Source organism: Pelobates fuscus, chromosome 4, assembly GCF_036172605.1.
Source record: "Pelobates fuscus isolate aPelFus1 chromosome 4, aPelFus1.pri, whole genome shotgun sequence".
Taxonomy (NCBI): Eukaryota; Metazoa; Chordata; class Amphibia; order Anura; family Pelobatidae; genus Pelobates; species Pelobates fuscus.
Genome location: NC_086320.1, coordinates 328,794,920 through 328,817,767, shown reverse-complemented (window position 1 = coordinate 328,817,767; position 22,848 = coordinate 328,794,920). Strand labels below are relative to the sequence as shown.

At 40.3% G+C, this 22,848-nt stretch overlaps 1 protein-coding gene across 2 annotated transcripts in view; it reads left to right on the top strand.

Annotated features, from left to right (window-relative positions):
* BZW2 (basic leucine zipper and W2 domains 2) overlaps positions 1 to 22,553 on the top strand; it is a 57,377-nt gene extending 34,824 nt beyond the window's left edge. Inside the window, exons 5-12 of one of the 2 annotated variants that reach the window (XM_063452398.1) lie at positions 8,178 to 8,243; positions 8,379 to 8,514; positions 11,844 to 11,953; positions 12,334 to 12,504; positions 14,732 to 14,878; positions 17,957 to 18,095; positions 19,805 to 19,927; positions 22,115 to 22,553. In XM_063452398.1, coding sequence (XP_063308468.1) covers positions 8,178 to 8,243; positions 8,379 to 8,514; positions 11,844 to 11,953; positions 12,334 to 12,504; positions 14,732 to 14,878; positions 17,957 to 18,095; positions 19,805 to 19,927; positions 22,115 to 22,143 — 921 coding nt within the window. In that variant the 3' untranslated portion in view covers positions 22,144 to 22,553. The remainder of the gene's footprint in view (positions 1 to 8,177; positions 8,244 to 8,378; positions 8,515 to 11,843; positions 11,954 to 12,333; positions 12,505 to 14,731; positions 14,879 to 17,956; positions 18,096 to 19,804; positions 19,928 to 22,114) is intronic. The other variant, XM_063452399.1, reaches the window with a different exon arrangement.
* The last annotated feature ends 295 nt before the right edge of the window (positions 22,554 to 22,848 follow it).

The window sequence follows — 22,848 nt, the reverse complement described above, 5'->3', positions numbered from 1 at the left end:
ATATATATATATATATATATTTTTTTTTTATATATATAATTCTTTATTTTTTATAGTGCTTGTTGTAAACAATACATGTTATTAGTTGGATAAGTCAATAAAAGCAGTAATAACAAAATCAGTATTTTAAGACCGATTTCTAGCACTCTTTACTTATGTAATCAGGAGTATATTGTCCTACACAACACTGGTGAGAGTGGTTCTCATGAGCTTCTAACTAGCCTGCTTTTCAAAAAGGAGCCGTGGCTTGTGATTATGTGCAAGTGAAATGCATTGGCATATGGCTAGATTGGCAAATGGCTAGAGAGCTGGTGTAAAGGATTACCCCAGAGGAATGGGCTCATGGGGGGAGGTTTATTTTATTTATTTTTCTAAATGTATATGATATTTTAAAGAGTATGTGATCAGCCATTCATGTTTGGATTGTGGCTTTCTGTGTATTCCTGGGCTTAGTAAATATAGACCGAGTGGTCAAGTCCCTTACGAGGTGAGACTTGCGGCCAGTGGTACGCATGGGATGACAGTAGCAGGGTTCCAAGTCTCTGATGGAGCTTGTGCGGGTTGGTTGGTATCGGGTACGGTTAGACCCAATGCTGAAAAGCATGCTTGTGTTTCAGTAGAGGACCGGAGCATGTGTGTAGATCTGTTGTGGTTCACCAGTAGGTTGCCCAGGAACCCCCATCGGTAAGGCACACCAGAGGATCGGAGGTGGGTAGTGACAGGGCCAGGGGTTCTGCACCATTGCAGTGTTGCCCTGGAGAGGTTCTGGAAGAAGTTTAATGAGGAGTTCTCGAAAGTCAGCTGAGTTTTACCCCCGTAATGCTTCCATGATGCGGGCCTTTTCCATTGTTGACATGCATCTAATTATGTCATCTCACGACAGGAGAGGATTTGGCATTGTTAACGATCCAGAATGTGCTATCCAGAGTAATTTTCTTGGCCACTGGTGGCAAGAGAACAGAGGTAAGCAGCCTTCTGATGAAGTGTGGCAGCTCTTCAGCCACTACCGTGGCGGGGATGCCGCAGAACTTTATATTGTTGTCCTTTGAGGGCTATCAGGTGTTGAGACATGTTGTGATGGTAAGTATGGAGTTGCTTGATCTCACCATTCAGGTGAAATACTGTGGTTCGGACAACAGTGATATCTTCTTATGCTGCTTTAACACGTTCAGTGTTAGCCTGGATCTCCATTCTTCTAAGCGCTAGGTAAGCTGCCATCATTTTGCAGAGATCGAGAATTTTACGATCCCCTTTGGCGGTTGGGGCCTTACTATCAGTGTGTTGCAGACTTAATGATTGTTCAGTTTCAGGCGCAGTCATTGCCTCTACTGACTCTAGAGTTGGTGCAGCAGCAGTGTGGGAGGCCTCCACTGGTGTTGGTCTAGTTGTCGTGGGCCTCTGGAGCATGGGCCCGATGTCTCTGTCGGGATTTTGTGTCTGGTGTCTCATACTCGAGGTGCCAGGTAGTGGAGCTAACTCGGGCTGTTCTGGCTTGCTTGGGCTGTGTGCCTCTAGGAGGTTGTTGAGGAGTGTCTCCAGGCCTCGTGGCGTCGGTGGTTGGTAGGCCCTGGTTTTACGCCTTTGTTTGTAGTGTCATGGGGAGTACTGAAAAGGCATCTATCGATGCGGGAAGGTGTCCAGATATCGATTCTTGGGATGGATAGGGCTGGATGGCATTATGGGATGGAGATATAAGGTGATTTTTACATGGCCTGCAAGGAGCTTTCAGAAATGGTGTCTGATCAGGTTCATGTGTTTGCTCCGCCCCCCAGGTACTATATTTCATTAAGTGAACAATTGTTTAACAATTGAACCAAGATTTAGATTCCATGCATGTATGTTCCCTTTGAGATGTTAAAATACATTGTGTCTTTCTCAAACACCACCTTACAGATTGATATACAGTGAATAAATGTCAGGCAAATAATAAGTTTGTATTATATTTGACTATAAACAAAACATTATGGTCTTCTAAGTGGCAAGCTGCTTTTTCTTAAACCTAGTTTTCTGTCTTCAAAAATATGTTTATTATGATAAATAAATGAACTTGTTTATTTATTTTAGAAATCTGTTTATTAAAAAATATTTTTTTTAAATACGTTTTTTACTTGGCATGGATGCTCAATAGATAATGTATACACAATACATAAAATATGAAGGAACTACATTCCATCGCTCAAGTGATATGTCACAGAAAACAGACATTTAAAAGTTAGGGAAGGTATAATATATAACATTTGTAAAGCAACAAAAGCAGCTTTACCGACGAACACTTTTTTCCTCCTTTTTAATTTTTTTTCCTCCTTTTTTATTTTTTTCCCCCTTTAAAATGATGTTCCTAGCTCTGTCTAGAGATTTGCCTTTTAAGTTCTTTATTTTAGATTTTTGAGGTTTCATTGTTTTCTTTATACTGCTGACATCTGCTTGTATACTCCAATAATTGTATCCTTGTATAAATGAGGTCAGCATTTCTTTTTGCGTGCGTTCACATTTATGTGTACTCATTTTATTTCACAACTTCTTTGATTTAAAGGGACACTATGGTCACCAAAACAACTTTAGCTTAATGAAGCAGTTTTGGTGTATAGATCATGCCCTTGCAGTCTCACTGCTCAATTCTATGCCATTTAGGAGTTAAATAACTTTGTTTATGCAGCACTAGGCACCTGTATGTGACTTACACAGCCTTCCTAAACACTTTCTGTAAAGAGCCATCTAATGTGTTTACTTTCTTTATTGCAAATTCTGTTTTTTAACCCCTTAAGGACTGGACTGTTTTTGCGATGTTGTACATTTGCAACCAGGCCTCTTTTTACACTTTTGTGGTGTTTGTGTTTAGCTGTAGTTTTCCGCTCTCTCATTTCCTGTTCCTATGCAAATTATATATTTGTTTTTTTCAGGACAAAAAAGGCTTTCTTTACATACCATTATTTATATAATCTCATGTAATTTAATTTAAAAAAAAGCAAACAAATATGATGACTTTTTAAAAAAAAAAAATTTTTTTTTACTTTTACTTGAAAAATCTTTTACTCCTCTACAAAGGCGAATAAAAAAAACTGCTAAATAGATTCAAAATTTTGTCCTGAGTTTTAAAATACCCAGTGTTTACATTCTTTTCTACTTTTTTTGCAAGTTATAGGGTTATAGGTACAAGTAGGATATTGCGGTTTCAAAACATAATTTTTTTCAAATTTATCAATAGTGACATTGTAACACTATTATCTGTCAAAAGTCTCTGAATAACACCCCACATGTACATATTTTTTTTAAAGTAGACAACCCAGGGTATTCAATATAGGGTATGTCCAGTCTTTTTTAGTAGCCACCTAGTCGCAAACACTGGCCAAAGTTAGCGTTCATATTTGTTTTATGTGTGAAAAAAGTAAAAAACTAAATTGAACGCTAATTTTGCCCAGTGTTTGTGACTAAGTGGCTACTAAAAAAGACTGGACATATCCCATTTGCAATACCTTGGGTTGTCTTCTTTTGCAAATGGTATGCCATCATGGGGGTAATTCTCATTCCTGGGCTACCATACGATCTCAAAGGCAACGTAACCAACCTGGCCATTTTCAATGTAAAAATCTAGTTATTATATATTATATATATATACGTGTGTAATTTAATTATAAGTGTATTTTTATATTAATATATGTACATATTCATATAAAAATACACTTAGTATGACATTATATATATGATATAGACATATATTAAATAAATATAATATATGTCTATATATCATATATATACACACATATCTAATCATTTTTATTAACGTACCTTTATAACATACTCGGAACCTTGACGCACCATCCTCCTCCATCTTAGCTTCGGGCACCTCTCAAGTTACCACTCGCCCACCTGCCGCCACCACCAACACTAGCACCACAGCCGCTTCACTTGATATGTCAGAGGAGTTATTTACACATCAGTTGGTAGAAATGAGTGATGCGCAAGCATTATTGCCAGAGGATGTAGATAACAGGGATATGTCTCAGTCAGGCAGCATTACACACATGGACATATGGTGTGATGATGATGATGTTGTACCCGCTGCTGCTTCCTTTGCTGAGTTGTCAGATACAAGTGAAGCGGTTGATGATGACGATGCGTCCGTGGATGTCACGTGGGTGCCCGCTAGAAGAGAAGAAGGACAGGGGGAAAGTTCAGATGGGGAGACAGAGAGGAGGAGGAGACGATTTGGAAGCAGGGGGAGGTCGTCGCAAGGAGCTAGTGGCACAGTCAAACAGCATGCATCGGCACCCAGGGTCAGGCAGACAGCACGCCAATCAACGCATGCTGTTGCCACCACCAGAATGCCGTCATTGCAGAGCTCAGCAGTGTGTCATTTTTTTTGTGTGTCTGCCTCTGACAACAGCGATGCCATTTGCAACCTGTGCCAAACACCCACCTAGGTCGTGGGAAGTCCAACACCCACCTAGGTACAACTGCTTTGCGAAGGCACATGATCACACATCACAAACGACTATGGGATCTACACATGAGTACAAGCAGCACACAAACTCAAAGCCGCCATCCTCCTCCTGGTCCAGCATCTTCAGCCACGTCAACCACTGCTGTCCTCCTTGCCCCCTCTCAACCATCCGCCACTCCGTCTCTCGCCTTGAGCAGTTCCTGCTCATCTGCCCACAGTCAGGTGTCTGTCAAGGACATGTTTGAGCGTAAGAAGCCAATGTCACAAAGTCACCCCCTTGCCCAGCGTCTGACAGCTGGCTTGTCTGAACTCTTAGCCCACCAGCTTTTACCATAAAAGCTGGTGGAGTCTGAGGCGTTCCAAAAATTTGTAGCTATTGGGACACCTCAGTGGAAGGTACCCGGCCGAAATTTCTTTGCACAAAAGGCAATCCCCAACCTGTACTCGATTGTGCAAAATGAAGTAATGGCATGTCTGGCACACAGTGTTGGGGCAAGGGTCCATCTGACTGATACCTGGTCTGCAAAGCATGGTCAGGGCAGGTATATCACCTACACTGCGCTTTGGGTAAACCTGCTGACAGCTGCCAAGCATGGAATGCGTGGCTCTGCAGAGGAGTTGGTGACACCACCACGACTTGCAGGCAGGCCTGCTGCCACCTCCTCTACTCATCCTACTCCATCCTCTTCCATAACCTCCTCGGCTGAGTCCTCTTCTGCTGCTGCGTCTTGCTCCACATCAACGGCACCCCCCCAGCTCCCCAGGTACTATTCCATATCCCGGATACGGCAGTGTCACGCCGTCTTGGGGTTGACTTGCCTGAAAGCAGTGAGTCACACCGGACCAGCACTCCTGTCGGCCCTGAACGCACAGGTGGATCAGTGGCTGACTCCGCACCAACTGGAGATCGGCAAAGTGGTTTGTGACAACAGAAGAAATTTGTTGACGGCACTGAATTTGGGCAAGTTGACACATGTGACGTGCATGGCACATGTGTGTAATCTGATCGTACAACGCTTTGTGCATAAATACCCAGACTTACAGGACGTCCTGAAGCAGGCCAGGAAGGTGTGTGGCCATTTCAGGCGTCCCTACACGGCCATGGCGCACTTTTCAGATATCCAGTGGCGAAAAAACATGCCACTGAGGCGCTTGATTTGCGACAGCCCGACACGTTGGAATTCAACACTCCTAATGTTCGACCGCCTGCTCCAACAAGAAAAAGCAGTTAGCGAGTATTTGTATGACCGGGGTGCTAGGACAGCCTCTGCGGAGCTGGGAATTTTTTTGCCACGTTACTGGACACTCATGCGCAATGCCTGTAGGCTCATGCATCCTTTTGAGGAGGTGACAAACCTAGTAAGTCGCACCGAAGGCACCATCAGCGACATCATACCATTTATCTTCCTGGAGCGTGCCCTGCGAAGAGTGCTGGATCAGGCCATAGATGAGCGTGAAGAGGAAGAGTTGTGGTCACCATCACCACCAGAAACAGCCTTATCAGCATCACTTGCTGGACCTGCGGCAACGCTGGAAGAGGATTGTGAGGAAGAGGAGTCAGAGGAGGAATATGGCTTTGAGGAGGAGGAGGAGGAAGACCAACCACAACAGGCATCCCAGGGTGCTCATTGTCACCTATCTGGTACCCGTGGTAATGTACGTGGCTGGGGTGAAGAACATACCTTCAGTGAGATCACGGAGGACGAGGAACGGGACATGAGTAGCTCTGCATCCAACCTTGTGCAAATTGGGTCTTTCATGCTGTCGTGCCTGTTGAGGGACCCTCGTATAAAAAGGCTGAAGGAGAACGACCTGTACTGGGTGTCCACGCTACTAGACCCCCGGTATAAGCAGAAAGTGCCTGAAATGTTACCGAATTACCGCAAGTCGGAAAGGATGCAGCAGTTCCAAAATCAATTAAAAAGTATGCTTTACACAGCGTATAAGGGTGATGTCACAGCACAACGGGAATCTAACAGGGGAAGAGGTGAAAGTAATCCTCCTCCTCCCACGACCACGCCGGCAAGGACAGGACGCTTTACAGACGTGCTGTTGATGGAGGACATGCAGAGCTTTTTAAGTCCTACGCATCGCCACAGCCCTTCGGGGTCCACCCTCAGAGAACGACTCGACCGACAGGTAGCAGACTACCTCGCCTTAACTGCAGATATCGACACTCTGAGGAGCGATGAACCCCTTGACTACTGGGTGTGCAGGCTTGACCTGTCCTGAGCTATCCCAATTTGCGATAGAACTTCTGGCCTGCCCCGCTTCAAGTGTCCTGTCAGAAAGGACCTTCAGTGCAGCAGGAGGTATTGTCACTGAGAAGAGAAGTCGCCTAGGTCAAAAAAGTCTAGATTACCTCACCTTTATTAAGATGAATGAGGGATGGATCCCGAAGGGACTGACAGTGGGCAATACATTCGACTAAAAATGGGCTCATGAGGGGGACTACTTAACACACCACTCCTATCTGGTGGCACATTAGATTGCACGCGCAGTGCCCCAAATTTGAAGTAGGAGGACTGACCAAGCATCTTTTTCCATCTCCCGGTTCCTAAAATCAATGCCATATACACGTCCCCTGATAGGGGACGTAACAGGGATTAAACTGATAGGAATAGTACTACTTAACACACCTTATAATAACGCAGAGAGAGGCAACGCAGAGAGAGGAGTCTGAAGAAGAGGAGTCAGAGGAGGAAGGTGGCTTTGAGGAGGTGGAAGACCAAACACAGCAGGCGTCCCAAGGGGCTTGTTGTCACCTTTCGGGGACCCTTGGTGTTGTACGTGGCTGCGTGGAGGAAGAGACCTTCAATGACATCAGTGAGGACAAGGAACGGGACATGGCTAGCTTGGTATCCAACCTTGTGCAAATGGGGAGTTTGCGGTTGTGCAAATGGACTGTTTGCGGTTGTTTGCGGTGCGTTAAACGGGGAGTTTGGTCTGTCACTGTGAAGCGGGCGTAACCCTTACACTACCTGATCGATACAACACCATACCTGATGTTTTAAAGCACGTTATTCCAAACAATTTAGGAATGTTAGGTGATTTATGCCCTTTATGGATTAAAACCAGACTCTGCATCAACTATGAAATTTTCCATGTTTTGCCATGGATCCCCCTCCGGCATGCCACAGTCCAGGTGTTAGTCCCCTTGAAACAACTTTTCCATCACTATTGTGGCCAGAAAGAGTCCCTGTGGGTTTTAAAATTTGCCTGCCCATTGAAGTCTATGGCAGGTTTGCCCGTTCGCGAACATTTGCGGAAGTTCGTGTTCGCCGTTTGCGAACGGAAAATTTTATGTTCGCGACATCACTAATGTTAAAGTGTAGGCCTTTTCACCAACTATAACCTGTAATTCATTTTTTTGGATTTGCGTCAGAAATTATTCCAATCTGTTAGAAAAAAAAAACAAGAAACTTTTCAAATGATTTATAAACAGAACTTGCCATAAAAGTCTATGCATTTTTTTTGTGAATAAATCATTTGAAAAGTTAGTTTTAGTTTTTCTAATAGATAGGATTCCAAACGTAAAGTGAGGCCGATATTTGTGTTTCTTAGCACAATCTCAGACATCCTGATAGCGTGAAGATGATTTGTTTCTCTGCAAGTTTATGAGTTTCTAATACTTTATTTGCTGTCGAAACCACTGTGTAATGAATAATTTCACAATTAACAAAATCCTGAATGTTTAATAAGCTACATAACTCACAGCTTTCCCTTTTCCAACTAGGTTTTGAGCAAACTGATCCGAAGATACAAATATTTGGAGAAAGCTTTTGAAGATGAAATTAAAAAGGTAACCTGTTTGGGGTTTATTTTCGTCCATGTGGATTTATTATTGCGGTTACAATTTGCCATTGTCTTTCTTGGTTTTAGAATGGATTCAAATCAAAGTACTGCCTGTTTTTCTTTATCTGTTTTTTACCTTCAGCTTCTCCTGTTTCTTAAAGCATTTTCTGAAGCTGAGCAAACAAAGTTGGCTGTCCTTACTGGCATCTTATTAGCCGGTGGAACTCTCCCAGCAATTATTTTAACAAGCCTGTTTACTGAAAACATTGTCAAGGAAGGTATGATGTATTTTTTATTTATTAACTTGATTATGTAAGGTGGAATCCCTTTGATTGCTTACAGTGGATATGCAGAATGAATACACATTTTGTTCCTTGCTTTTGTATTTAGTCATAGTGAGTACTGTACATTTTCCCTTTGTGTTTATTTATCGAGGAAATGCATAATACAGGTTTTTAAATTCTGCATCCCATCATATACATGTTTAGAGAATTTGCTAGTAACTAATAATTCTGAGATTTTTCTGGCTTCATGTTTGGAACTTCGCTGGGATATTTGTGATTGCCAAGCTGCAGCTCTGTAATATACATTGGCTCATCTGATGTTACATTGGCACTCTCCATAGAGAGGATATAATGAGAAGCTTGTCAAGGCAAGAGGACAGATGATGGGAACAATACTCCACAAAGAGCCTTGGTAAAAGAGAGAAAAGAACACGGTGACATGATCATGGTTCTCCAACTGCTGTTTGACTGCTAGAAATACAGAGGGATGCACATTTACATTCCTATCTTTCTGTGTCTGCCATGCTTGAGTAGTTGCCGGGGCTGTTACGTACTCCTCTCTGTGTTGAATTCCATTTGCAGTGCCACCATGCATGTTTTGAACACAAAATTTGTTCACGACGATCTAATTACATTTGCAAGGATGCAGTTGTGTGTACAGGGTGTTGAAGTATGAAAGCACACCTTTTTAAACCTGTGTTTACACGCTATTCTTACAGAAGGGTTAACTAGAAAAACTGTGACGATAATAGCACTTACATTTATGACTCATTTTCAATAAGGGTCTTTTTAAAGCCTGTGACTTTTATCATGTGAAAATCTAATAAGCTGTCATCATTTTAAATAAAGCCTGGGGCAGCACATTGTAGTGTGAGCACCAAAGCATGAAAATGTGCTCGAAAAGTGATCAAAATAGTGAAATGCAACTATGTTTCTTAACAATAGTTCTGTCTTTTGTTGAGTGTATAAAACAATCTAATGAGAGCGTACTCTTTAACTCTTTAAGGACACGAGATATTCCAGGACGGTCTCAAAAATCCATCTCTTGTTGGTCCGGTCATGAATAAAAACTTGTAGACACGGACATATAGAGTGTTGTTTCAGGACCAGAGGAGTCACCCTACAGTCAGCTGGAAATGTGTACCACCCAACGTTTCAAATGGACAAAAAGGAGCACTTTCATTTTAGGGGGGTGACTGGGGTGTGACCAGATGTTTCAAGAAAAGGTCTTCGGTTGGAGATAGGGGGGGGTCTTCCCTCTTTTTAAAGAGATTAAAAGATAATATTTAAACATAAATATGTGGTTTTGTGGGGCGGAGCCTGACCTTCAAGCTGGCAAGACGTGCAGAGCCTGAGCTCCTCCGACATCGGCGGATTTTGGGGCATAACTCCCAGCTGTTGTACTCCAATACTACCCAACAAGCTCTATCTGGGTCAGGGTCCTCCGGGCGAGCAGACCGATACCTCACTCGACGATTTTTGTAGCAGAATGCCCGATCGGACTTACTGCGGCCTACTGGGAGTGGAGCTGGGGAGAGGCGGCCGATCTCCTCGCTCTTCAACTCACAGAGAGGCCCCGCAGTACTCTCCCCCCCCCTTTGGACCGGCGGGGGTCATCCCGGTCCCCACTGGGTAAGCCTGTCTCCACAGCACATACCTTCAGCGGCAAGCATGAAACTCAGCGACGTACCCAAAATGGCCGCCGCAGCGGTGCCCCCACACTCACAAGCAGAGCTGGAGAGCCAGGAATGGAGCACACTCTTCAGGGCCAGATTTGATGCGATCTGCGACCAATTCTGGAACAGAATAGCTAGCCGACCTTCACGGCCCCCGAAACCAGCGGCCCCCACACCAACAGTGTCAAGAGCCCGTCTGCCCGTTAAGACGACTGTTAGGGGCCCAGCCCCAAAGCATTGCCCGCGCAGATGGAGACCACGCTGCCTCCTACAACGGCAGTCAGGCAAGACACCCCATTACCCCCCAAAGGGGAAAACCCAAAGCCCTATGGCTAATAGCACACAGGAGCAGCCCATAGCATACACTAAGAGCCGGAGGGCTGCCTTACCTCGCTCTGCCAACAGCAGAAACACCATAAATGCCCGCTGCTCAGTGATCCGACGGCAGAAACGAGTGAAGCGCCCGAACGGGGCGAAGCACTGGAGCCATCTCTCGCCCCGCTCAGCCTCCCCAACCATGAAAGGACCTGTCCAGAGGCCAGTCCATCCCCACAAGCTGCCACCCATACGGAGCACTGACTTGCTGACACTCCAGGACAAGCTATGGCAATCCCCAACAGCACCTTCTACAACATGGAAGGAATGGGCCTTGAGAAGGGGCATTGGCTGAGTGACATGCCTTCTTTTTTCCATACCTCACTCGGACAGCATTTTTTTTTTTTTTTTTGGGACTACCACCCCTAGCATCCCCGACCAACAACCCACCGATGGACTCTCCTACCCTGTGCAGAGGTTTTATAACTAGCACACAGCTCCAGATTGAATGCCTTCTTAGCATATGTTTCATTATGGCTTGTATTTTCATGTATTTTCTTTCACCTTGTAAGCATCTGATATGCGCCGCGCAGTCCCAGTCCTCAAACATATACTAGAAACAAATGTTTTGTTAACTGCATAACTGGTGGGCATCGGTCACTAATACCATGCACCTTATAGTTAACCCCTTAAGGACACATGACGTGTGTGACATGTCATGATTCCATTTTATTCCAGAAGTTTGGTCCTTAAGGGGTTAAACCTGTTCGTTTTGACTATGTTTAGTTTTCATATGCTATAGAATACTACATAACCAGCTTCAACCTGGCCTTGCATGACTGTTTTTTGTATGTAATGCATGTTCCTGGCCATCCATTATAAAAGCTTAAGTGCACTGCGAAAGGGGCACACGCCTGTGAACAGCTAGTAACAGGGAATGTTATAAATGAGAGTTAAGCTTATGTGTTTAATCTATGTACCATTACCAACCGGATCCTATGATCCGTAGCTTGTATGTCGTGCACATGAAACATATCATTTGAGCAATCGCTAACTAACCCGTGCAACCATTTCTTAAACAATTTGTATTGCTACGTTTTACTTGATTTAAAATAATTTTAAAAATGGCAGTCTTTAGCAGGAGTGTACTACATCTCATCTTGTTTTCATCGACTTGTATTGTACCCCACAGTGCCTCCTCTTCTTTTCTTCTGTATCCCATAACACAAATGCCGTAATAAAAAATAAGATTTAAAAAAAAAAAAAAATATGTGGTTTTGTGTAAGATCCTTTTTAATTCCTTTTCATTTCATTATGGTTTTATTTTTATAGGAATTTCTGCATCATTTGCTGTAAAACTGTTTAAGGCATGGATGGCTGAAAAAGATGCTAGCTCGGTGACATCTGCTCTAAGAAAAGCAAATCTTGACAAGAGATTGCTAGTGAGTATTTATGTTTGACAGATGTAAAATAAAAATAACTTTAGGTTAAGATGCCTTGATTTGGAATATTATGGAAATCGACACATTTCTTGTTAATGTCTCCTTCTCTTATTCCCTTCAATTCAATAATCTTCTATAGGTTTTTTTTGTCTATAATGTACTAGATAGGTTATGCTTTTCTCTCGATGTACCCTGTGTTATGACTAGGGTAACACCATTTATGTGTATTGTTGAATTAAGACCGTGGGCAGATTGACCAAATGGAGTAACTGTGATGCAAAGTTCTAAATTTGGAAACATTTTAATGGTTTCTAAGGTGGTTTGTTTCAGTTCTACTTTGGTAAGTAGGTTCCAATATTTGTGTATATATATATTTTTAGGAGCTATTCCCAGCAAATAGGCAAAATGTTGACCATTTTGCCAAGTATTTCACCGATGCGGGTCTGAAGGAACTATCTGATTTTATAAGAGTTCAACAATCTCTCGGAACACGCAAAGAGCTTCAAAAAGAATTACAGGAACGTCTGTCTCAGGAGTGCCCCATTAAAGAGGTAAACTAATTTTTTTTTGTCAATTTTATTTTAATGCATATTCCACAATAAGCTTGTACAGAAAAAGACACCTTAAGATTTGCTTTTCAGTATGAAAGAACGCATACGTGAGACCATTAATGATATGAAGCAGTGGTGCTGTTGTGTCTAAAGTGTTTTTTTTTACATTTGGAAACCACTGATATAAAGGGATAACTGTGGAATGAGGGTTTTATAGGGTGTAAAGAACTAGAACATTGGTAAGGTATGCCATGAAACCTGATAAAACACCCCTAAATAATGAGCACAGATTAATCGGAGTTACACGATATTAGTGTAATAGTGTGGTTACCTGCCTCGTATATCCTTTAGTGCTACCCAAAAAAAAAAAAAATTAAAAAAACAGACTAATAAAAGCAAACACAAATAAAAATAACCATGTAATAACAGACCGGGCCAGCTAACAGTTATAGCATATAAGCCACTATAATAAAAAATAGAAAATATGTAACAAGACATGCAGTAAGAATGGCGTCTTGACACAGGTAGCTCTATTTGCTCCTTCATGCTGGAAAACTGAATGTGGTGTCTGAAGTACCCAAACTATATTTAATATCCCAAGTTTGCAGTTTATCCAAGATTGGACTGAACAGTCTGTGCCGCGGCAGCATGTTTCTGGTTAAATGGTTATTACAGGGCTCGACAAATCCCAGGCGCCAGGTCATCAAGCTTGATGATCTCAGCCAATCTAATGTTTTCCCATAGAATTGGCTGCAATACGCTGCACCAATCAGCATTTCCTCAGAGATGCACTGAATCAATGCATCTCTATGGGGAACATTCAGCGCCTCCATGCAAACTGTGCAGCACTGACACAGGAAGCATCTTTAGTGACCATCTGAGTGACGGTCATCAGAGGTGTCACAATAAAGCAATGTAAACGCTGCATTTTCTCTGAAAAGTCAGTCTTTACATTGAAAAGCCAGGAAGGACACAGGAAACTGTGTCCCTTTTAAAAATTGTATTTTTGTCATTTTGCTTTAAATATAAAGCTCTGTAAGTTTTTCCTAACTTTTTTAGCTGGCTCCTAGATTCAAAGCAAATCTGTCAAGCCTTGGGTTATTATAACCCTTTTGAGAGGAGGGACCTTCCCAGCATAATTTGCCCTATTTGGCACTGTAGAGAAGGTCCCCTCTCTCAATTTGTAGTAAAACCTACCAATTTGCTGATCCTTTTGTCAGACAAGAACACATGCATGCAAAATGGTCCATTTCTTTTCTAAGCCTCTGATTGGACCACATGCAGCCAAGGTGATGTAAGGAGGGGCGCGGAAGATAAGCAGATTTGAAGGTTTTACTACAAATTGAGAGGGGGACCTTTCCAGCGTAATTAGGCACTGTACCCTATTATGCCCTATTAAGCATTATCAATATCAATTTAGAAATTATCGCTTAATTTACTTAACCTTTTTAAACAACCTCTGCAGATATTGTCATAGTAACATATGGAAATACAATATACACAGTCTAAAGCCGAACAAGCTATACAAAGAACATCAAGCTGTATATCGTCATTTAATGCATTTAGGAACTGTATGTTTAGAATATTTGAAATCACTATGTGCTTAGCCTAAATGAAGTGATAGGTCCAGATGGCTATTTTTCCCAGAGCTGTTGCATACAAGAATTCTACATCATCAGGCTCCGTTTTAAGAATTCCGTCTGGCGCCAGATAGCATTAAAAGTGGAATCTGCAGTACATTAGAACTCTATATGTTGATAAGCTAACCACTAGAATTAAACGAAGTGTCAGCTTTTCTATGCAGATTGTTGGGTATATTTTAAGAAAACTCCTATAAACATTGGGACAGTAGAATATATCCCGCATTGAATAATCTGCATCTAAGTTCGTTCTTTAATTCTCCTAGTAAAATGCTATATATACAACTTGTATTTATTTTTTCCATTTAACATAAATCCTATGCCATCTTATTTGGTATAACGGGCAATTTTATTCCAGATATTTTGTAATTTTTACTTTAACAAAAGACAGATTGTACTCCTGTAGTGCATGAGGCACAATGGATCCATTTAAGTAGAACTATCTTACTCACAGTAGTGTACTTTATGCAACTCAAAGGGAAAAGTGCAAGGCGTACTGGAAAAAAAACAAGAAAACGTAGAATGTAGAAATGCCATTATTGTTGTTATTGGCTAGTATGTTGCAACACTGGGATGACTTTTCTCAGGTAGTGGTATATGTAAAAGAAGAAATGAAGAGAAATGAATTACCAGAAACCGCAGTGATTGGACTCCTGTGGACTTGCATCATGAATGCGGTAGAATGGAACAAAAAAGAAGAACTAGTTGCAGAGCAGGCCCTCAAACACTTGAAGGTAAGCGGTATTGTTACGGATACAGGCAGTAGGACTTCCTGCACCGCGATAGGCCTGCTGCGAACAATACCACTAGTTTAGCATTATTGTAGTTTTAAAATGCACTTATCATTTCTTATACAATTATATTATTGAAAAAGAACTGGTATGAAAAAAATAAAATAAAAATAAAAAGTGAACAGTAGTTTTTGACTGCAGTGATTTGCATGATTGGCTAATTTTGGAGCCAAAGAACGAAATAATAATTTAGACCACAGGATATAGATTGGTACATTTATTGTTTCAGATTTATGCCTTGGCATACGTTTATACAGATTTCTTTGTTCACGTGCAAGGAGCCTTCAAAAGAAACTAGAGCTACAGTTTAGGTATATGTTGACCAATTGAGAAAGCCGGGTGAGATCGGCGAAACGCGTTTTGGACAACTACCAGGATATTGTATGTATTTTAAATGGTTTTAAATGTTCGTATGAATAAACCTTTATCAAGTTACATGCATCTGGTATATCTTCTATCCTGCTGGAAAGGGGGAAAGAGTCATCCCTAAAAAGGACTCACGGGCCATTATACTCAGAGCCAGGTTACAGGCTCTTATTCAGGTGAGAAGAATACCTCCACCTTTATTTCTGATACCTAAAGTTATAAGGATTTCAACACCAGGGCGAATTTTCCCTGTTCTCTCTTTTTGTTCTTTCTTGAGGAACATACAACAAAAGGATTGGATATTACTCAGATACCTTACATACCCTTGAGAAATTGCCGGGGAGTAAGTGATTAATTATTAAGCGCTACACACTCTCACTATCACATATTGGCTGTGTATATAGTGGATTTATTGTACTGGATTATAATAGGATTGGAGAGTTCCTATTTTTTGTGTGTGAGCTGCTGCACTAAGAGCACCTTATTTTGGAAATTATTTTAAGCGCCTGTTAACACAGATCACTTTGTATACTTGTAGTTTAGGTATATGTGCTTGAAATAGGATTATCTGGATTTTATTACTATTAATTAATTACTATTTTTATTTTAAATACAATTACATTCCTTCCGGTAATATTAATACATTTCAACAGTTGACACCTTTTTGTCTTTGACATTTAATTCACAAAAAAGTCTGCAATGTCCCTTCACCCTTAACATGTAACTATTGCCATTTTTATAAACTGCAATAATTACCTGCTAGGGTTAACTCCTCTTCTAGTTGCTGTCTACCAGACAGCCACTAGAGGTACTTATGGGCTGGAAGGCGACTTTTTGTCGCCTAAATGACGCTGGACATTGTCACACTCTGCATGTGACTGAGTCACACCACACAAAAACAAACGTTTTATATTTTAGAAAAACAGACTTTTCTAAAATTAGAATATGTGTAAATGAGTCATTATCATACTGGAGCAGTTTAAATTGAGTCCAGGAAAATTGGATTATTTAGAAATTGCACTACTGAAAGCAACAGAAATGATAGAAACATATTTAAATACATAAAGGGAATAAACACAATAAAGGAGGAGACTATATTTAAAAGAAGAACAACTACCACAACAAGAGGACATAGTCTTAAATTAGAGGGGCAAAGGTTTAAAAATAATTTCAGGAAGTATTACTTTACTGAGAGGGTAGTGGACACATGGAATAGATTTCCAGCTGAAGTGGTCAAGGTTAACACAGTAAAGGAGTTTAAGCATGCATGGGATAGGCATAAGGCTATCCTAGGCTAAAGATAAGAACAGGGACTAATTAAAGTACCGGTATTCCGAAAATTTGGCAGACTAGATGGGCCGAATGGTTCTTATGTGCCGTCACATTCTATGTTTCTGTGAAAATGAAAATTCACTACAAATTCGATTTGGCTCACAAAATGTATTACAAAATTTAGTTTTTTTTTTTATTATTTTTTAAAATATATTACCTAACCTCCTTTTTAAATTTAAATAAACTATTTGGTTTACAAACAGGAATATAAAGCATGCCTACATTGCTATACCATTTTGGATATTTTTTATACACCAACAAAATTTAATCCATTACTTTCCAGACAGTTCACCTCATATGTCTTTGTTAAATGCAGCTCAAGATAACCCTTACCATTCTGTGATTAGCCATACCACCTCCACGGGTTACACATTCAATGCATGCACTACACACTTGTCATAAGCAACTCATATTTTAAATATTAAACCATGAATGCACACCACATTAAAGGACTATTTTTTTTACAATTTTTACTGAGTCACCAAATAATCATAACTACTTATTATCAGCAGCCCTGGTTTCCAAGCTTGGGTATGATCCCTGGACTACATTTTACAATTTTTAATCTTCATGACATTTGTTAAGATAGGTGCCATTGAAGGCACAATTAGGGATTTACTTTTGCTTATTCCCTATCTATCCTTTTGGTATTTTCTCTATTGTCTAAATGATACTAGGAAGATATTGGAGTAAAACTCCACCATTTCAATATGATTGTCTCATAGAGACAATCTGATTGGTGCAGTGCGGTATTTTGCTGCATTCGATTGGCTATCATTGATCTCAGCCAAAGAGGTGGAGTTGCATGCCGACCACAAGTGTAATGAAGGAGAAAAGGTAAGTATACTCACCTTTTTAACCCACGCAGTCGGTGACTGTTGAATGGTGCCTAGGGCAATATAGCATTGGGAATACACATTTGTAATTTTGCTTTGACTCATCAAAGTTTAAGATGTTTAGTGTAACCAGGGCCATTAATTTAAAAGGTATAACATTATTTCCACAATATTCTCTGCCAAGAAGTGGAGTACATATCTCTAACTATTTATACAAACATTTAAAGAAATATATTTATTCTACAATATGTTTTGAATTCGCCGGCACATACGATGGACTGTCAAGACACATATGAACATTTGTGTTAATCGGTTTATTTGTGACTGGAGAGAATTAATACATTTTAGCATATTCACTTTTTCTAGTATAATTGTCATATATATATATATATATATATGTATACTTTCTACGTGTTTCTGTTAACACTGCAAAGCCTGATCAGCTTCGGGAAAACTAAATGTCTTAATGTTTTTTTTTCCCTTTCAGCAATATGCACCTTTGTTGGCAGTATTTAGCACGCAAGGTCAGTCTGAGCTGATTCTCCTACAGAAGGTGCAAGAATACTGTTATGACAATATCCACTTCATGAAGGCCTTTCAGAAGATTGTAGTACTTTTTTATAAAGGTATGTCAACCTTTTCATAGAACTACCCCACATCATGCCATTTTCCAACTTCATGATTCTCAGTCAAGTTCTCAAATGTATTATTTTGTTTTGTGTTCTAATCTTTTACACTGTAAAGTACTCTGTCAAAATTAGTCTGCTCTTGCAAACTTCTAATGGCGTCAAAGAGATACACGAGGCAGTGAGTGGGTCTAGAAACAGATAATCACACCGCTACCCTCTGAAGTAGTCCGTAGATGTATGTTCGCTGACTGCTAGGTTGGAGGTATAGAAGTATCTAGGATGCCCGATAGTTCCATGCTTGAAGCAGATCTCTCATCTATCTGAACCTACGTTGGAATGGTGCTCAGCTCCATTTAGGCTTCGATTGTTATTATTTTGTTTTGATTTTACCATTCACATTAACCATATGACTGGACGTCCACGAGGAATTAGTTGAATGCTGCCAGGAACTGACAATGTACTCAAAATAGTTTCCAAATATAGATATATGTGGTTAGAACATTTTGGTTAAAACATGTCTTATTCGCCTCTCACAGCACCCCTAAACAGCTCTACAGGAATTTCAGTCCATTCCTTTTCCATATTTATAGGTGATTTTCACTTCCCTTTGCTCTGATATCCTTTCAAATTATTTTTATTGCATTTTAAAATATATAACAATGTACAGAAATGCATTTTTTTTTCTTTTTTTACTGAAATGATTACAATATGGGGGAAATAACTAATAATATATACATCCACAGTATATGGGAAAAAACGATATACATCAATATTACACATATATTTTTGCTCTGATCTCATATGCACATTTTGAAAAAGTAATCCACTATAGCCAGCCCTTCTCCCTTTGCAGATCCAGTTGCCATAGAGAAATACTCTGCTTGTGGTAACATGCAATTTATTTTTTTCCTTTTTAATAGCAGCTTTCTATAAATAGTCAAGTAGAGGATTAGACATAATGAAAAGATGGATTGACACAATTTGTGATGTACTTTGTTTTTCCAGCATAGTCTTCAGCCTTATGGAGATTTGTTATTTTCTGATTTTGTTTCTTTTTTTTTTTTTTTTTTTTTTTGTTGGTGCCTTAAAAACAATAGTTATTCTCTGAAAGTTAAATGATGCACTTGTTGCTCATAATTTATCCAAATACAAATCGTATAACAACTATTTATACAAGGATATGATCTTCAAGAAAAAAATTCCATCTGGGGCTCTCTTTATTACAAGGCTAAATAGGGCCCTGGAATGAGGCACCTGTGCAGGGGCGTACCTAGAGCAATTGGCACCGGGGGCAGATCCTGTGTCTGGCAAAAATAAATTTTAAAAAAGCCATGTTCGAGACAAACTGAGGAGTAATACTAAATTAAATTGATATTGTGATGAAAACTTCACCAAAGTCTGAAATGTGTGTATATTTATTAGAGCAAATGATGTAGCAATTAACAGATGATCAACTAATTTCTCATTGTAGCATTAATGCCCGTAACTAGTTGACTTTGACACCGGAGCTCCAAAAGTGAATGATCTCCCAACAACTGACGATTGTGAGCTGTGCTATATAATACTATTCAGTGATTATTTATCATTTGAACTCCGATAGCATTTAGCATTTGTTAGTTTGTCAGCCACTTTGTCAAGCAGCAGATATAATGTGCATGATTTTAAATCACTTTGTATTGCTTATATTATCTCGGTTTGAATTGCAGCCGATGTCCTGGGAGAGGAAGCAATTTTAAAATGGTATAAAGAGGCACATGTTGCTAAAGGGAAAAGTGTCTTCCTTGACCAGATGAAGAAATTTGTTGAATGGCTGCAGAATGCAGAAGAAGGTAAAAAAAAAAACACACAAAAAACACCAACCTGTCATATCCTTTCACAATCTGCCTAATTCATTTAACATCAGTGTGATCAGAGTAGAACTCATGTTCAAAATATCATGCTTCCCATTATTTATTTATTTGTATACTTTTAAATTGTACCTGTCATGTCTATGTAATTGAATGACAATTATTGTGAAGGGGAGCAGCTGTGTAACCGCATGCATCGTTAGAAATAATGTTAGAGTAAAAAGGGGGTTCAAGGTTACAAATGGGTTAAAGTCAAAGATTGATTACATAGGGTGTTTAGTGTTAAGAGGATTAAAAGCTTGATAGAGAAGTATTGTAATTTTGGTATAATTTTGGGGTTTAGGGTTAGAATTGGCTCAAATTACTATTTGGGCACATGGTGTTTAAATTTTAAGAGGAGTCAAATCTAGGATTGAGGCAAAGGGTTTTGTTTTTTAGGTTTATGCTTTGAGTGCTTAAAGCGTTACTACAACAACCATTACCACTTCAGTGATTTGAAGTGGTCATTGTGTTAGGAGTATGTATTGCAGTGTTTCAGCTCGAAACACTCCAAATACTGAGTTATTCGGGGGAGGAGGGGGTCTAGTTGCACCCCCAGCACACGATATTTGTTGCTCAGAACTCTGTTCCGGACGGCCTAATGTCAATTCTGTGCATAAAATACATCTGTCGTCAGCGCACCTTGCACAGGTGACAGGCGTGTTAGGCTTTAGCCCTTGTAGACAGAACCTGCAAGAGGAAGCTCGTTCCCAACTCCCTCCCTCCATTTAATAAGCCCTTCTCCCTTCTTTGCTTACTCTCATTTAGTTTTGTATTTTTTTTATTTTTAATAAGCCCACCCCTGCACTGTGTGTTCTGACATCTTTTTTTATCAAGGCCAGCATTAGGAACACTATAGCATCAGGAATACAAATGTGTATTCCTCATCCTGTAGTGTTAAACACTATGTAGGTGGCTGCCCCCCTCTAACTCCTCTTAAATAGGAAAAAAAACAAAAAACTCACCTTTATTCCAGCGCTATGTGGGTATGCCGGCTCTGGCTCCGCCCCAATCCACCTCCTTGGCTGACATCAGAATTGATGATCTCAGACAATCGAATGCTTTCCCATAGAAAAGCAATGGATGGGCTGAGATGGTCTTTTTTGATGATCTCACATAAGTAGGCGGGAGTGGAGCCAAACACTGCACTGGCCAATCAGCATGTCCTCATACAAATGCATTGAATCAACCTGAGTGACTGCCACTGGAGCTGTCCCTAGGCAGCAATGTAAACACTGCTTTTTCTCTGAAAACATGAAAATTTCTGCAGGGACATTAAAATTTAGGTTTTCTGGTAACTATAGTGTCCCTTTACGTTTTTCAGCAATTTGAGCTACAGTAGCTCTTTTGTGTGATGGGAGCAGATGGGCTAGCCTTTGCTACCCACGTGCCTTGGGCGCCCTTACGTCTTGGGCTCCCCTGACCCTGATGCCGATTCACCGGTTGCCCTTCCTTGCACTACTTTTGATAGGTACTATCCACTGCATACCAGGAAAATCTCCACATGACTTGCCATTTTTGAAATGCTCTGATCCAGTCGTCTAGCCATCACATTTAGTGGCGTTTCGAAGTTGCTCAGATCTTTTTGTTTGCCCGTTTTTCCTGCTTTCAACACATAAAATTCAGAAACGGACTGTTCAATTGCTGCTTAATAGATGTTATTCACTTCACCTGTCAGTGGTTTTAATGTGATCAGTGTATTTAAATAATGTGGGCCCTCTCTATTGCACACTATCAAATGTGGATGTTATGTTACACAGCTGATGTGCAGAGTGTTATTGTTCCAAAGAGTCCAAAAGCTCTGGTGCCACCATCTGTTTCATATTTGCAAAGGCAAAAAAAAAGTTTTTAATGAAGTTTAAAGAGTCAGTCTAGGCCCCATATCCAGTACAGCACACCGGGAATGCCCTGGATCTGTCCCATGGCAAGTAGTCAAACCATCTTCACTTTCCACTAAGTACTGTTCAAATCCCTCTTTGCTCTGCCACTTTTACATATGATTAAATAGGTGTTATCTCTCAGAATAGCAGAGTCTGATTCATGTATATCTTACTACAAAGTCGTACTACTATGCATAATTTTTGTCTATTAGGTTTGGATAATAATTCTTCTTTATTATTTTTTCCTTAGAATCAGAGTCTGAAGGAGAAGAAAACTAGGACCATTAAAAACAAAACAAAAAGCACAAGTTCAGGTCTCTTGGAAATTATTGTATCCAGATAAGAGGGGCCTTCACAAAAAATATTGCCTAGCATTTCCCTACATATATAGGAAAAGCCGTTTTAATTGGAGCACAAAGCTCCTCTGTTGGAACTCTACCTCGGTCTTTGCATACACAAAATTTTGCAAATCCATGCAGTCAGGAGTCAGAGGAAGAACAAAACAAATGTAATTTCTGTGGACTCCTTTCTTAAATAGCCTTCTCAAGTATCATGTCAACAAAAGGCCTACTTTCTAGTGTACAGTATTTTAGTTTGGAATTGTCGCTCAGTATCTGGCTGTGTAAGTGAAGTGACATGAACACATGGTTTGTGTTTTTTCCCTTTAGAATAAAGGCTTTTAAACTTGGTTTGGGGCTTTTTACTGTCTTATTTTTTAAATGCATATTTGGGCTAGAATCTCTCTGATGACCTTAAAGGATCACTACAGGGTCAGGAACACAAACATGTATTCCTGACCCTATAGTGTTAACACCACCATCTAGCCCCCCTGGATCCCTCATGCCTCCATAAATATAGCAAAATCTTACTGTATTCAAGCCTGAAGCTGTAACTCTGCATGCTGTTTGAAAAACAAACAGTCTGCGGACATCATCAGAAGTGGTGGCCTGATCCAATCACAATGCTTCCCCACAGGATTGGCTG